This window comes from Prunus avium, chromosome 5 (genome assembly GCF_965620075.1).
Source record: "Prunus avium chromosome 5, drPruAviu1.hap1.1, whole genome shotgun sequence".
NCBI lineage: Eukaryota > Viridiplantae > Streptophyta > Magnoliopsida > Rosales > Rosaceae > Prunus > Prunus avium.
In genome coordinates, this window is record NC_142288.1 from 12,500,804 (window position 1) to 12,517,946 (window position 17,143).

Below are 17,143 nucleotides of genomic sequence, written 5' to 3' on the forward strand. Positions count from 1 at the left end.
ATTGGGTTCGGCTATTTGACATAATCAAAGATGAACGACTTATCCACAAGACAACCATGGTGCCTCAAATCGAAGGATTAACCTTGCATTATTACAACTCATAAATCGTGTTTGACATATAAGTGAAACTTCCATATTTCTTTCATGATCACGTTCAGTGAACTCACTCTCCGTTGCGCACCTACATACTTCTCTCAATGTCTCTACATGAATAACTTGTGACTAGTCATCCTCCCAACTAAGGAGACATAGCATGTATCGGCCTTTACAGATTATCAATGCCAGTTGATAATCCTATTACTAGGAACGCTTTAGGATATGATGGTACCAAAATGAAGGTCTCCTGAATCTAGCTTATGTAGATTGATTTCTCTTTATCTTAGATTCCTTGGACTTATTGTTTAAGCACATAACGATTAATGAGACAGTTGCTATTAAAAAATAAACTTGCCCATTATAGTTTACCATAAAAGGTAATGAAATATCCATAAAGTGTCATCATATATTTGTCTTTATGGCATATCTCCAACTGGCATAACCTCATTACTATGTTGATAGCTTTGAGTACTATAAGGCATATTCATGGCTTTATTTATACCATGACGCAGGTTTCTCTAAGAACAATTATGCTTTGGGTGTCCATATATGCGGCTAAACTTGCATTATCTTTGCTTGCATGTTCCAACGCCCATTTCTTGGGGCGCCTTTTGTCCTCTCTACAGTTGGATTTTTCACCATAATTGCAAAAAATTGCCCTCAACTACCCAATTTAAGGTTTGTCTCTTATTCTTTATGTCATAAGCCTTCAACTCTTCCCTACAATCTACTGAGTCCATTCTTCGAAAGTCATTTGTGTAGTGACACTATGATAAGTGTATGGGTGTTCACTAGAGAGTGAATTCACTGAATACGATCAACCAAGAAATCTTGTATGGAAGGTTTGTTAGAAAATTATAATATTTATATTTAATTTTTTAATAATTGAATGGAAATTAAATTGTGGGACCCGTGACTTAAGTACACGGCTTTTACGAATTGGTATGTATCAATTGGGAATAGTCATGTTCTTAACAGAGGAAAAATAAAATATTATTTATTTTGTTGGTGAATAAAATAATAATACTTTATATGAAAAGTTGCATTGTTTCATAGTAATTGAAACATTGCACTTCTTGGCTTATGGTTGTAATAGAAAAAGACACGTTTGTTGATATTTTTCAGTCACATCTTTGCTGAACAGAGGCCTTGTTGCCTATAAATAGAGGAGGTCCTACAACATTTCATTCATCCAATTGTCATCCGACAATAGTAGTTTTTATAGCATTCATAGCATTGTATTTTCATAAATATAGTGAGTTAGTAAGAGAGAGTTCATACACAAGTTTGAGTTCGCTTTTCTTGGGGATTGTAGTGCTACTTCAACAAGAAGTCAATTGTTGTATCCTGGGAGACGTTTGCCAAACAAATCCTAAAAGCATCGGTGAGGAGGCAATTTCGTCTTAAGGAGATAGAACCAACTCCTGTTGGTTGTGCATGGTAGACTTTTGTGTACTCCAAACTGGGTCTTTTCCCAATAATATCATTTTGGGCTATGAATTCATTTGGGCCCATCCGTGGATTTTTTGGGCCTCCACACCTACCCAGATCCAACTCTCCCCAAAGATCAATCCCTATCTCCAAAGAATGGCCTCATCTTTCCTTTTTTCTTCTCTCTCTACAACCAACCATCGCACCACCAACCATACCCACCCCCACCCCCCCACCAACCATACCGTTAGAGGACCTGTAGTACACGATCGAGCCCGAGACATTGACGGCGAGTGTTGTCACCCCATTGTCCCATCTACTGTCTCGGTGTACACCAATCCCTCGATGTTGGCTACGACGGAGTTGTCGGCGTGGGCGTGGTTGGATGAAACGGCGTCGGAGTTTTTTATCCCGAGGGTTTTCTATCTTTTGTTTTGAATTATTGTTTGAAAATCTAGTGATTTAGGGTCTGTCCATTTGATTTGGAGTAAAAAAGTTTCAATTTAGGCCTAGAATGAGGGAATTTTGGGTTTGAATGTGGGGATTGAAGGCTTGGATTTGGGGATGATTTGAATGTAGAGAATTGTAGGAGAGCATGCCCTGGGTTAGTTTTGGGGGAGAGAGAGATCGAGAGAGATGATCTTCTTCTTTGGTCCAAGCTACTTAGTTGGTGTGAGCCTTTTCCCAACAAGGAGATCTTCCCATTTAATTAAAAACTACATCTTTTTCTGAAAAAAGGTTGAAGACTTGGAAAAGTAGAAGTAGCAGCAGCTAAAGCTGTTGTTCTTCCTGTTGTTTATATACTTTTTCATGTTTTGGAAATTGGAAGGAAGAAGTATAAAGGAGTAGAGAGTGGGTGGGGAAGCCGCTTGGTCTGGTGTTTCTGGGAAGAGTTTGATCTGGGTAGGGTTTTTTTATTATAAATTTTATTTTTAAAGCATAGAAAAGAAAGATTTTTTATTATTAATTTTATTTTTTAATTCAATTTAAATAAATAAGTGGACCATTCACATGACATATCATCACTTGTTGTAAAAAGACTAAAATGACCATGACACGTTATCAAAACTGACAGAGTTATTAATGGAGATAATGGTAGAGGATAAAGTAGAACACGAAATCACAGTCAAAGAGGTTAAGTAGGTCACTTTAATTTTCGGGGGTAAAGTGAAATTTGACCGAAGTTTCAGGGGCACTACAATAAATAATCCTTGAATAAATGTAAGGTTTGCAAGACTGTTATCAAACTCCATTTATCGGGAACTTGAGAAAACTTTTACAATTGGGATAAATAAATTCAAGAAGAAATGGTGCTTTAGAAAGCACCAAATCTGCATTGTTACAAGCCAAGACCACCAGCCAATCTTCAGCAAATTAAAATTAGCTTGTCCCCAATAAAGGTAATATAACCCGCACAACACACTGTTTTCAGAATTTTGGTAATAGAATATTCATTCAACATAGAAATAAGTGGGCAAGGAAATAATGATAGCAGGACATCGAACTTTATAGCCTTCACCAGCTTCTAATAAACAATTTTCTTACTTTTTTTAACTACCATGCATGAAGCAACAGATTTAAACAGAACATAGAGGGGTACAAAATGAAGTGGTCAGTGGTAAATATACCCTATATTCTTGGTGTCTAGTTAGCAGAATAGATGTATGAAACGTATAACTGAAAAGCAAAACTCACTTGGTTGTCCTGAAGATGGATGGCAAACACTGCCCTACAAGGACCACGATCAATATATATCCACTTTTCATTTACAAAGAATCAGTTTTTAACAAAAAAATCATAACTCTTCTCCACTCCATATAGCCGCCTGAGAATGAAAAAGAGGGGGAAATTGTACGATTAGTTAACTAAAAGAAAGACTCGTTCCCAGAGAACTTAACACAACACATGGGTTTATATTGCTGAACGTGATACAGAACTGAAAAAGCATAAAAATACTCATAGAATTTCTAGTTTCAGTAATCATCACAAACCCTAGGGAATATTACACGGAAAAAAGTGATCCAGGTCCAGGGTTAGGGATCATGCAAGCAGTGAACAGAGATGAAATTATAGAATGGGTAGTGTCAGTGCATAAGCAATCTAAACCACACTTACGCTAAATCTACCAAGGAATCTGATTTTATCACAGCCTTTCCTTCTGGGAGTTCAAGGGAAGAATGATGCATTATCATTTCCTTCAGTGTGTGCTTTGTGCTTTTAATATCATTATCCCATAAGATACTCTGCAGTCAAAAGTACAAAAACAGGTTAGCATGCCTAGTTCCAGTCTCTCATGATAAAAGTGAAAATGTGGATACGCTGACCTACTATTATAATAAAAATGCACACTGTAAAAGATTTTCAAATATGTCAGAGTTGAAAACATGAAATTGACTCACGCCACTTGGGGAAAATGACCAATATCTTATTCTATGACGCACAACTGAAAAATTAAAAATAAGATAAAATCACAAGGAGAAGCTTGCCTTCCTAACATATTCTCTCTTCACGTCTTCCCATGGTAATTTTCCCTTCGGACAGAAAATTGAAGCATTCCAAAGTGCTCCTCTTGCAACCATCACAGATGAGGTACCTTTAGAAATTGCGTGCATCATTAATACATTCAAAGCACACACAAAGACCCATATAATATATATACATAATCTTAAGTTCCATTTGGAATGCGAGATTTCAAAGTTAAGAAGCTTATTTAAATTGTGTGAGCATAATCTTAACAATGCATAAAAGGTTGTATTGCATAGAACGAAATAGAGGAAATACATGGATTCAATTGAAACTAGTCATTTCAAATTCATAACATAACATTATATGTAGTCATTTCGAAGAAACTATATTTAGTATATTTAGGGTTCTTCTAACCATAGTAAGCTTATTGCCAAAATCCAAATCTATTCTATCAAACCCCTAGATCCAAATTGAGCCTTGCTAGATTTTTTCCATTTGATGGGAACATATTTTGTGATTTTTACCATTTTAATGACACACAATGTTACATTAATTGCCTGGTCCCATGAAGCGGGCTTCTAACATATTTATCTGACAATGAATCCCTATATATTAACCTCGACATAAATGAAATATCTCAAGCTAATACAAACATGAAGGTTGATATAAAATTGGGGTACTTTCATGACCAGGATATTAATTCTCAAGATGAAGGCTACTTTATGGTGCACGGCTTGAAATACCCAAGGTGAAATTTTAATTCTCAACAAACAGTATGATATGGTCCTAAAGAAATTCTATTATCATAAGATTATTTAAAGATTGTATTACTGCTACCTGTAGCAACTTTAATACGCTGAAAATCGTCATAATCAAAAACATCGCCATTTGCTATAACTGGAATGGATAGTGATGCTACAACATCAGCAATCTCACTCCACTTAGCCGGATCTCGCGGCCTATCCGGAACTTTTCTGCATTTTATTGAGAAGAAACGCATCAGACCAAACATCATGCAATTGAGACAAATAGATTGATATTATTTCACTATTACAAAGACAATGGGACCATCCCACTTTAAAGAAATATAATGGGATGAAAATATTTATCCTTATTTGAAGTGACTCAATATGTAGCATGAAAAACCTATCAAGATGCATTTGACTCATAGGGATTCCATTTTAAACTTATCTATACCCTACTGCCTTGCAATGTTAAACTTATCTGTCAGTTGTTTTCCATTCTTTATAGGGGTGTTAGCAGAACCTGAACTAACACATAACCAGGGGTAAGGATAGCTAGTTTTGAACTAGGGTTCTATTAGGGTTGCTTATGGTTTGTTATCTTATGGTTTGATAGAAAATGGGGATAGAATGTCGTACATCCTGTTGAGTGAGGGAACCCATTACATCCATTTACATAGATTCCATCTTCAACTACAGTTGAGTGAGGGGCTAAATTAAAATGATAACATAGCATGCTAAGCCCAACTTTACCAATAGGATATATTAGAGATCACCTTCCATGGACAGCGAGAGCAGAAACTCCAGTTTTTTCAATTCGCCTGGCCAATTCCACAGTATCCTGAGACGATTTTAGTAGTCGAATCTTACAAGTCACTGGTATACTCATGTTCCTCCTTAATGTAGTCAAAATCTGAACAGAACGGGAAAAAGTGAGTTAGGAATCAACTGCAAACACTCTTCGGATGGAAAGAAAAAGCATCTTTGGGGAAACAAGATTGTATACATCATGAACAAGATCTGGTTTAGTCAATAATGCAGCACCCATTCCTCCACTCACAGAAAAAGACTTTGGACAACCCATGTTTATATCCACTGCTGCAACATCTTTACACCTAAAAGGAAAAAGGTCAACAAGTATATAAGATACTGTTGAGACGAGCCCATATGTTACATTGAGATGGACACAGACCCATATCACATACTTGGGTGTTTTGTCCAAATTGAGTAAGAAGATCAGATTGGGGCATGAGATGAAACAGATACACAACAGGTTCCACCAGGAAGAGTAGATACCGGACCACTATTCTATGCATGAACCCAAACAAAGATAAAGCCACATTTTCAAAACAAGTTGTCTGCCTAAACCTGATTCTTTCAAAGAAAAGAGATTTAAGGGTTGATTCAATTACAGCCAATCTTTAAAGGGTTACAGTTAAAAACAACCTTATCTATGATCCAACATAGCACAATATATGTGGAAGAGATAAATAAATAAAATATGAAAATCTAAAGGAAAAAACTTAGGAACATGTAGTAAACATACCTAAACTTAGCAAAACTTATTCAAATCCCTAAATGCTTTAACCTATTAATTTATAGGCTTGTATGCAATTGTTCATGTATTCACCCATGTACTTCTGAGTTTTGCGCTGCCTACAGAAGCAATAAGTGGTTCAATATGAACCCCAAGCTCAAATAGTGAATACAAGACCACAGGAGCATATTGTCTTCCCACACACGTCCCATGATCCTGATGACTTCAATAAAAACCATATTGATTGCCTTGAGCTCTCACAATCAATAGAAGCAAGAGTATCAACTTAAAGTTGCAATCCGCTAACTATATCAATTAATTTCTTGTTACTTTTTAAGATAAAATCGACCAATCTCAAGAAATTACGAACTTCACAACAAAAGGAGAACAATGGAATGCAACAACAATCAACTTACACCATCTGAGCAGCCGTGAGAGCCCTTACAGCATCAGAAGTACCCATTTGAAACACTACTCGATCTTTTTCCTCATCACAAGTCCTGAAAACGACACTTCCTGTCCCCTTCTCCACAAAATCAATGGACCCTATTTTCTCTGAGCAACGAGCACAAAAAAATTTCATAAAGCTTGCCAAAAATGAAGTACCCCACAAGCAATATACACCAAATTATCTGCTTCCGTAACTCTCCAGGACAAATATTAACAAAATTAACAGAAATTTATAACCAAAACGATGAATCAGTAACTTGTCGCAAAAACAAATCAAAAAAATAAAATGTACCATTTAATCTGCGGTCGCATTTGACAAGTTTATGATCGATAATTTCCTCACCGTAGGTTATATCCGCACCATATTCAGCAGCCAGTAATCTAAATGGCAGCGTCCCCTAACCAGTTTAAGAAATTTACAAGTAAATAGCATGAATTAAACAGTACCTAGAAGTTAATTTTGTATTAAAACCCAAGAAAAAAAATAGAAAAGAAAGAAAAGACGGCAGCTAGAAGGGTTTGTGGGAGAAGTACAAGTAGGTACTCACAATGCGAACCATGGGAGCAAGGACGAGTTTGTTCTCGTACTCCATCTTCGTCGGCCTGGTCAGTTTGGATGTTCTGGCCTTGACCTGCTCCTACTTTGAGGGGAATCCACAAGACACCCGACCAAATTTGATTAGTGCACCGTTTACGCACCACAACACCAATGTCTCAATTTTAAAAATATTTTTATTTTTAAAAGAAGGGTTCACAGGTGATTTGCCCCTTGAACTTGTACTCAACTTTCAATTGACCACATATCCTTTTTTTTTAAGAAAATTAAGGACTGGAACTATTTTTTTTCACCAATGTACCCCCGACGTCAAAATCTGCCACTTCCCATCCATTCTCCATCAAGTTGGAGGTTATTTTTGTCATTTCGCGTCTCCACTCAAGTTAACCTAGTTTAAGTTGAAGGAGGCTAGTAGTCCAAGATGTTTGGATTTTCACAGTCTTCCCACAGTAGCAAACAACTGAGGGCACCATTCATGAACTACCCTCTTCAACTTGTGAATTCCACCTCTGTGACCCATGACCTCCATGACCTCTGCCAGGTAAAGACCTCCTCATCTCGTAATATTGGGTTTTTTTCCAAAACCCTAGATATCCTTTTATTAGGGTACGAAAATGGAGGTTAGAAAAATGGAGGGAAAATGATTTGGGAAAAAAAGAGCCAAAAAGAAGGAAGAGATAGCTGAAGCCTAGGTTGAGTTGAGTGGAGATATGAAATGACAAAAGTAACTTCCAACTTGACAATAGAATGGATGGGAAGTGGCAGATTTTGACGTTGGGGGGCACATTAGCGAAAAAAAATTAGTTTGGGTCCTTAATTTTCTATAAAAAAGGATAGAGAGTCAATTGAAACTAGGTACAAGTTTAGGGGGCAAATCACCAATTAACCCTTAAAAGAATATTTAGAAGGGCTTAAACAAATACACCTGAAAATATTTCGAACTTATGTCTTTTTTTCCAACAAAAAAAAAACTTATGTCATTTCTGTAATACTAGCCTCTCACAACAGGCTTCCGCGTTGTTTTTAAAAGAAAAATGAGCTATTAATGATAAGAATCCTTACTAATGAGGATTTTGATACCTAGAATATTTCTGTTTAGGTTTTGATACATAAGAATCAAATTTTTTTTTTAAATTTGCCCGAAAGCAGGCCCAATTTAAATTAATCATTGAAAAGACAATTGTACCCAGTTTAAATTAATCATTGAAAAGACAATTGTACCCTTTTTCTATTTTTAATTACGTGCGTTATGCGCGACTTATAATTTTTTTTCCTTTCTATTTTTGCAATTGTATTTTGCTAGATGCCTATCTCAATAGTCTCTTATTTTAATGGTGAATATTTTTCTAGACGCACGTTTTAAAACCAGAACCATAACAAGAGAACAACGCCTAACATAGAAAAATCGAACACAAACAAGACTTCAAGATCTGATCATAGAAGCAACAAACGAAACATAAAAGAAACTCCAATCTGATCAGAAAAAAAAAATTCAGAAACCAAATCAATGAATCGCTCAAATAGGAAAACAAATTGAACAAAAATCAAAACCTACAGTTAATGCCTTAAATCACATCAAAACACATGAAGGATAGCAATCACGAAATGCATGAAGGATCTAGCTCGCCATAACGAAAATCAAAGAACGAAGAAAAAGACCAGGGCGAAATAGTAGAGAGCGCTTGAACAGAAACAAATACGAGGGCGCAACATTGGAAAAAGGAAAATGCGAGCTAAATAAATAAGAGGGTAAAAACGTAATTTAAAATACTAATTAAATAGACCCTAAAGCCCTTGACAAGGCCCATTGACTTCAAGCTAAGAAAAATTTAAAAACAGTTGATTAAGTCCAAAACACAGCTAGCCCATTTACCATGTCCTGATTATTTTCCATTCTATTGATTGTTACCAAATTATGTTTGTTTAATAATTTAATGTTAATGTCAGCCCTCAGCAGACAGCACAAGACTAACGCAATTGAATTTAATGCAAACAATCTTATATGCTCAAGAAGCTTCCTTGGAACAAATCATAGGCAATCAGATAAAAGCTATACCTATATGAATAATCAACCCAATCCTAGTACTGAAAAGAAGAAAAGGAAATAATATTCTAGGTTGGACATTTTTAGAACAGAGATCATTATCAAACAGTTTGCTACATTCCTTCAGCACTTTACAGCTGCCTACTCTACAGTACCGAGGGTTTTTTCTTTTGGTAAACATATGATATCAATTCCTTCACTGTCAAAATTTGGTCAAAACTAACAACTTACAGAATCCATGGAACCATAAAACTCACAAACTCAGGCAAATGCCACCTCAAAAAATGTTTCCCCTCGTTTTGCTTTCCTTGTTATGAAACCACTCGCCTCCCAGAATAGGCTTAAAAACCACCTAATCCGTCAACCATGGCCCTTGAAACTGTCCCAAGTTTACTGCTGCTGCTCATATATCTGCATATAAGTCTCAGAAAGGGCAACCATCTGGGGAAGAGTTTCTGAAACATGAAGATCCTGCATCTCATACCTGAAAACATTTCCAGATGTTAGCCCATACATACAGTTGCATTTCTCTTAGTTTACATTTATGCCAATAAGTATGGAATAGACTTACCATAATTCTTCTGACTTTCTTTGTACAAATGCCCTGTATGAACCTTCACCAGGTTTGCCATCATGAACAATGTTGGCAATCAAATCATACTTTGAATGCAATCTCTCATTCTCTTTTGGGGTTGGCAAGGGGATGTAGTCTTTCAATTCAAGGTTCTTCACAGGAAAGTTGACTGCAATAGGAATTACATCAGTTGGCAAAAGGTTGCACTTGATCAGGCAAGGATCCATGGCCTTAAATGATTATTCAAATGAAAATAACTCCAGAAACATATAATCTCACCTAAAGTCGGATTCTTTTCCACAAAGAAGTTGTTCTTGGTAAATCGCCGCATGTGGAGAATAAGATACTGTGGTAATCGGGTGACTCGATACCTCATCCTTGCTATGTGAGGTCGGACCACCTCAATCAGTCTCCCCATCAAATTTCTTCAAGATGTTGAACAGTGGGACCTAAACCATAACACACAAACTTTAAAAAATAATATAAAAACATTTTTAAAACAAAACTCAAAAAGAATTCTCATCATCAATTCTCTCTTCCCCACATACCATTTCTGGAATAAGGTGTAGTGATAGCATAGGTGTGCTATGAACATTTAAAAAGCACACAATGCAAGACTGATGAGACATGCATAAAGTAAAGGGCATGCTTTGGCATCATTCAGGGCTCAGTTTAATATTCAAGAAAAATGGAGAACCAAAATGCTTGGCACAAAGAACAGTTGCTGTATTTCTAATTTGCAATTAGAACTTGAGTAACTATATACATTATAGAACAGGAGCACAAAGACAGACTGAACCCCCATATTTAGATAATAAAAAATCAACTAGCCTCCATACAGACCAATAAAAATAAGGAATACATCCATCTTAACAGTCTACACATTTGTCACTACCTAAGATATATAAATTACATAGACTCCCCAAAGCAATCTAGTTACCTGGTCCACAAGTTGCGAACATAGAGGCAGTGTATGTAATTGAAGCAAATTCCAACATGTTTTTATTCAGAAACATAGACATGGAAATTATGAGAAAGACATTAAAACCAATAAAAAAAGGCAATTAAAGAATGAACTTCCAACACACTACTAAGACATAGGTACCTGGGGTATGATGTTTTTCTCCATAACATCTTTGAAAAGAGGTGGTGGGGGCAAATCCAATCCAAGCATTAAGAAAGGCATTTTGTAAGTTTCCTTGACAATGCCATTATTTTCAGTCACAATATCTGTATTCTGGTCATCACCATTTTCTTTCTTCTCAATACTTTTCTTAGGAATCTCCTTCACAACCTCCAGTTCCCCCTATCAGCACAGAACATTATATTTAGTCTAAAAAATACAGCAAGTTCAGTTGCAGCAACAGCAATACATTATACAACGAACAAAGTAGATAAAGAATAAGAAAGAAAACCTGAAAGCACTCATAGATGATGCTGCTATCTTTCTTTGAAGTTCTAAGATCTGCATGCAGTGTATTAAGCAGCCATGACATGAATTCAACTGGGTCAGATTGCGCTCCTATTCGAAACCGTTTCTTACTGGCTTTCATAACTGCCTGCAGGAACTCATGCGGACTCACCTGTAGACATTAAAGATTTGACACATGTGAACTTTCAATCTTAACAACAATAACTAGAGACAAAAATATGGAGTCAACAAGGTCAAACCTGTCCTTCGAAGTTCCGTGCATGCCATATCTTTCTCGTGAGCTCCCCAAATCGATGAACAAGCGGAGACTTGCAATGTTGATAATTCTTAGGGATGAGGAAAAAGTTTCTTAGTGGAGTGACTCTCATTAAAGATTGAATTGTGACATTGACAAAATCAGTCTCCTTAATGTTATTGAGCCCCACCTGTTTTTTGAAAATTAAGAAGACACAGGTAACAACAATTAGGACCCAAAATTAACACCTCGCTAGAGATTGTTAAGACGTAAGTTGTTATGGAATGGAAGTGTATCCATCAGGGAAATCAATCAAAAAATACATCACCCGTGCACACATGAAAAGACAGTACTTAATGTGGTTCAACATAGGCTTCTCTAACCTTACATATGAGAGAGAATCTAACGGAACAGAGAGAATTACAAAGATGTGAGAGTACTGCAGTAAACCAAAAACCATATTAGCTAAGTGCTGAAATCACGCTTCTGGTTCTTTCTATACTCCATACAAGTCTATCAAAACTGTGAAACAACTCTATTGTAAGTCTAATTGTTGGCTAGCCACATAATAGATTCATAATAGCTCATTACTTATTTGGCAAGGAATAAAAATTCTTCTATCACTAGTAACTTAAATGGGAACTCTAAAGTATTGAACAAGCCAATTAGGAACTTGAAACATAATATTGCACTCATATGAATTGACAACAGCAGCAATAGAAGCATATATGGAATCTTGTGCAAGTAAGAACAAAAATCAGTACCATTCCAGGAAGGTAATCAGAACCATCAAGCGCCCTAGACCATTGCTTGTTTTTGTCAATCTGCTCAACTTGTTCCTCAGTAAACCTATATATAAAGAACCAAATGAATTCAAATCCTTTGTTTGCACATGCATACTTAAAAGGATACCCAAGGAAGACTAGAAATATAAAAAAATACAAATCAAACCTCGGGTTCAGGACATGTCTAATGTCATCCAATGACGGGTCACTGATTTCATATCCATCGGGAAGGCAATAAACTTTCTCCGTTCGAAGATTGATATAAACATGGTGTCCAGCTTCAAGGCTATGAGTATATGCATGGGACTTCTTCCCTCTTCCTTGGTAATACTTCCCACAAACTAAACATGCATACACACTCAAATTTGACAGAGACAGAGAACAAAATTTTTCAAAATCAAAATCCAAAACCTGGAAAAAGCAAAATCAAGCAATAGGTATCAATACAGTAGATGCTTTTGTAAGGATAATATACAGACAAGCTGGAATGCCATATTGTAACAACTTAGAATAGTAATATACCTGGCGATTAACAGCATCAAGATATGGGCAATCCCTCCTGACCTCAATTTCACGGCTCAGCCTGTAAAGTCCTTGTTCAAGATCATCATTATCATCTTCTTCTTCACCATGATTTTATAGAGTTCTATATGGGTCCAGAGAGAGAGGGGGAGAGAGACAGGGGTTGGGAAACAGAAAGAGGGAGAAGGAAACAAAAAGAGGGGAAGGTGAGTACGAGACATGTACCAAGGTTCTTCAACATTGAATCAAAGGCATTCAGAATTAAGGTAGACGATTTATCGTTTGGTGGATCAATTTTAATTACAGAGAACGTCTATTCCATGTTTCCATCGAACTGAGTTGTGTAGAGTGGTTGATCAAAGAGCTGCAGGGACTTCTGGTAAACAAAGTACAGAGTTTCTTCAGAAGGTACAGGGGGGATTCATATCAAGTGTGGGTAGAGAAGCTTAATAACTGGAAAGGATACTACTTGAGATTGACTAAGTGTGTACATGGAATCGTAAAGTCTGTGGTGATCCCCCGGGGCCGACATGACAGTGGGTGGATTCAGGTAAAAGAGAATTTAGAAGGAATTTTAACTAGGGGTGGGCATCTAAAACCGAAATACCGAAACTGTACCCTAACCGAACCGTACCATACCGATTTCATACCGTTTCATTCGGTACCGATCAATATTTGGTACCGTACCGTACCGTACCAATAGAGTATGGTATGGTAGCGGTATCAAGTATTTGGTACCGATCAATACCGTACCGTACCGAATACTATTCAGATATATAATTTTCTATTGAATATGTTGATGGATATTGCATATGTTGATTAGGATTTGGTTGATTTGGATATTGAATATGTTGATGGATATTGAATATGTTATATTCAATGGATATTGAATATGTTGATTAGGATTTGGTTGATTTGGATATTGAATATGTTGATGGATATTGAATATGTTGATTAGGATTTGGATATTGATAATTGAATATGTTGAATCTTTGAATTTGTAACTTAGGCATCACTTATTTTGGTAAATGAATATGTTGAATATTGAATTGGTTCATTTTTTAGTTGTGTCATTTTTGTACCGAAATGGTACCGATACCGTACCGATACCGACACGGTACGGTATGGTACGGTACCAATTTTGACAAACAATAATCCCATACCGTACCATACCGATTTAAATTTCCGGTATCGGTAGCGGTACGAGCTCAATACCGTACCATACCGTACCGTGCCCACCCCTAATTTTAACAGGGAGAAACAGACCGAGTAGCCACCGATGCCCAGAAGAAGTCGTTAAAACAGATTTGAGAGTCAGTGGCACAGTATCAGACAAGACTTACAAGGAGGCGGTACAAACTGAGGAGGCTGCCCAAGAAAAGGAAAAACGGACTGGAACCTCGGACGATACGTCAAATTGGAGCTGGGTGGTGGTATGTGAAAGGCAAGTTCTGCATCAGTCATGAGATGATATCCGGAAGGCTTTGGAAGGCTGGCTGGAAAAAGATGTAAAATTATTCCCTTACCAAATAAACAGGGCTTTTTTCACCTGCGATAGCAAATTAGAGGCGAAGACCGTTACCAGCAGTGGAAAACTGGCGATGGAGGGACAGACGGATGTGTTGCTATACAGTTGGGAGCACGGGTTGAAAAACAATGCCCCCAAAATAGTCAGTTATGGGGGATGGCTTGGAATTACTGGGCTTCCCATGCACTGGTGGACCAAGAATTTCTTTCAACGCATTGGCATGGAATGTGGGGGATTCTTAGAAGTGGATCAGCGGACTGAAAATTACAAGTATCTTTTCGAAGCAAAAATAAAAACTAGAAGAAATCTCTCTGGTTTTTTACCAGAAATCGTGACTCTCACAGAAGGTACAGAAACTTATTATGTGAAGATCAGGCCAATCTCCCCGGCAATTCGGCCCACCATATCATGGCAGGCTCCGCCTACGGTTTCCGATAGTCGGGTTGTTCCGGCGGTGGCTGAAGGTGAAATCCCGACAGGTCAGAGTCACCAAAGGACCGACGATTTTCCCCAGGTGAATTGGGATCAAGGCATCATAAATAAGGGTGGTGGTCTCAAGACATATTTTCGAAACTTGATGGGCGGAACTGTTCAGATTTTCAACGCTCGAGGTAAAGGGATTTCTACACCAGCGGCAGAAAACTCAATTCACCCTTGTCGCAGTTTAAACCTACATGATATGGGCAGAAAAGAAACTGAGGAAATTTTGGGCCCAACTAAAGATAAGCCCATTTCGAATTTCACAGCCCAATTTAACCCTTTTAGTGGTTCTTCCCCTGAGCCCAATCCTTTTCTGAAAACTAGATCTTTTAGTGAACCGGGCCCTATTTGTGGGATACAAAAGAATAAGATTTCTTATTCCAAGCCAAACAGCGAGGGTACGGCAGATAAGCTGAAATCAAAAACCAGATTCTTATCCAAATTCGGCAGAGCAAACGGAGAAGGAAACAGTGGCTTTCGAGTGGGATTATCTCACATATATGACCGACTCTCTAGTGCAGATGAACCGATGCAGATCAGTTCCCTTCCCTCAAAGCCCATCGCTGACAGAGAAGATGACGACTCGGTTTCATCGATCTGCCCGGAATCAGTGGATTCAGTGGTTAAAATACCATCGTCAGAATCTGAATTCATTGATGAAATATCTTCGAACGAGGAAAAGAAAAACACAGATGCTTTTGACAACGAAGAAGGAATTCTTCATGAGTTGTTTGACAATCCAGATATAACTAACGGTGCAAATGGGTATGTGGGAGACGGCTTTCCTGTCAATACCCAGTCAGATGATCAAAGGGGAGAAGAAGATTATGAAGATGAAACTATTGTCCCAGAGACCATTCCAGAAGTACTGTACTACTCCAGAAAAAGAGGAAAGCGAAGAGGCAAAGGATGCAAAGACACCTTACCTAAATCATTGTTGCACAAAATGGATATATCTTTGATGCCCTTAAAGAAGAATTTGGCTCATAGAAGACATGGCAAACTTTGTGTTTCCAACGGTGATTCGGGTTCGAGGGGCACTGGAAAAGGTAAAGAGAAGACAAGGGACTTATTTCTCATTAATGAAGATAATTAGCTGGAATATTCGAGGTCTGGGGAGTAGAAGGAAAAGATTACTTGTAAAAGAGCATCTACGGAGGTTCAAACCAGATATAGTAATTCTGTTGGAAACTAAAAAAGAGATGGTGGACAGACAACTGGTGGCAAGTTTTTGGGGATCAAGATTCAAGGGATGGGTCTTCTCTCCTTCCATGGGAAGGTCTGGTGGTATAGCAGTTATGTGGAATTCCCAATCCGTTTCGGTAATTGATTCTCTGATTGGTGAATTCTCGGTTTCCTTTAAAATTGTTGAGAGTATTGGGACGGAATGGTGGCTATCTGGGATTTATGGTCCATGCAGACAAAGGGAACGAAACAGTTTCTGGAATGAATTGGCGGATCTGTACGGGTATTGCGGCGTCAACTGGTGTCTCGGAGGCGATTTTAACGTGGTCCGCTTCACAGCTGAAAAGTCGAATGGCGGAAGAGTGACTAAAAGCATGCGAGAATTTAATGACTTTATCCAAGATACAAATCTACGGGATCCAAACCTTCTCAACAGTTCTTTCACTTGGTCTAATCTAAGAGAGAATGCAATCTGCAGAAGACTTGACAGATTTCTAGTGTCGGGCAGCTGGGAAGATTATTTTCCTCATTACCGCCACAAAGCTTTGCCACGAGTCACATCCGACCACTGCCCTATTGAGCTGGATACTTCTAAGGTGAAATGGGGCCCTTCGCCGTTCCGGTTCGAAAACATGTGGTTGAATCACCCGGATTTTAAGAGGAATATCAAGTTGTGGTGGGGTGAGGACCAGATTTCGGGATGGGAGGGATACAAGTTCATGACAAGGTTAAAATTGATAAAGTTGAAATTGAAAGATTGGAGCAAAGTGGAATTTGGGGAAGTAGAGCTACAAAGGGAGGCTGAAGCTAGATTATTGGTGCTGGATTAACAAGAAGGGAGAGAAGGATTGGACCATTTTTTGAGGATCGAGAGAGAAAATCTTCTTCTAAAGATCGGAGATTTGGCCCAAAAGGAGGAAGTCAAGTGGCGACAAAGAGGAAAGGTAAAATGGGCTAGAGAAGGTGATGGAAATACTAAATTCTTTCACAAAGTGGCAAATGGAGTCAGGAAAAGAAACTTCATAGATAAATTAGAAGTGGAGGGATTGGGTGTAATAGAAGACGAAGACAACATTGAA

At 37.8% G+C, this 17,143-nt stretch overlaps 3 protein-coding genes across 3 annotated transcripts; 1 reads left to right on the plus strand and 2 right to left on the minus strand.

Moving 5' to 3' along the window:
* Nucleotides 1–3,010: 3,010 nt before the first annotated feature.
* Nucleotides 3,011–7,424, minus strand: LOC110772751 (Aldolase-type TIM barrel family protein). The gene is made up of 9 exons (XM_021977218.2): nt 7,272–7,424; nt 7,016–7,121; nt 6,690–6,828; nt 5,743–5,851; nt 5,513–5,649; nt 4,831–4,967; nt 4,014–4,120; nt 3,643–3,770; nt 3,011–3,352 (listed from the first exon to the last, which is right to left on the minus strand). The coding sequence occupies exons 1-9, from the start codon at nt 7,314–7,316 to the stop codon at nt 3,304–3,306; spliced, it is 957 nt and encodes a 318-aa protein (XP_021832910.2). The 5' UTR covers nt 7,317–7,424; the 3' UTR covers nt 3,011–3,303.
* A 1,928-nt stretch (nt 7,425–9,352) lies between these two features.
* On the minus strand, nt 9,353–12,985 carry LOC110772752 (uncharacterized; the record flags this gene model as incomplete). Its single annotated transcript, XM_088253703.1, is given in 10 exon segments — nt 9,353–9,807; nt 9,895–10,066; nt 10,177–10,304; nt 10,306–10,346; nt 11,003–11,203; nt 11,313–11,480; nt 11,569–11,754; nt 12,329–12,413; nt 12,516–12,760; nt 12,872–12,985. Coding segments are annotated over 10 exon segments (1,434 nt in total), but the record flags the coding sequence as incomplete, so codon positions are not given.
* Nucleotides 12,986–16,081: 3,096 nt separating this feature from the next.
* LOC148294329 (uncharacterized) lies at nt 16,082–16,894 on the plus strand. The gene has a single exon (XM_088253704.1). It carries the CDS (start codon nt 16,082–16,084, stop codon nt 16,892–16,894), a length of 813 nt encoding a protein of 270 aa, XP_088109830.1.
* The last annotated feature ends 249 nt before the right edge of the window (nt 16,895–17,143 follow it).

What these genes read in the sequence shown, in the direction of transcription:
- LOC110772751 (XM_021977218.2), bottom strand. Translation starts at nt 7,316, where the DNA reads ATGGAGTACGAGAACAAACTCGTCCTTGCTCCCATGGTTCGCATT. An exon ending in AACCAGATCTTGTTCATGAT is followed by an intron (nt 5,650 to 5,742) that starts GTATACAATCTT and finishes CGTTCTGTTCAG; the next exon opens with ATTTTGACTACATTAAGGAG. An exon ending in AGAGAGAATATGTTAGGAAG is followed by an intron (nt 3,771 to 4,013) that starts GCAAGCTTCTCC and finishes TTTTGACTGCAG; the next exon opens with AGTATCTTATGGGATAATGA.
- LOC148294329 (XM_088253704.1), top strand. Translation starts at nt 16,082, where the DNA reads ATGGTGGACAGACAACTGGTGGCAAGTTTTTGGGGATCAAGATTCAAG.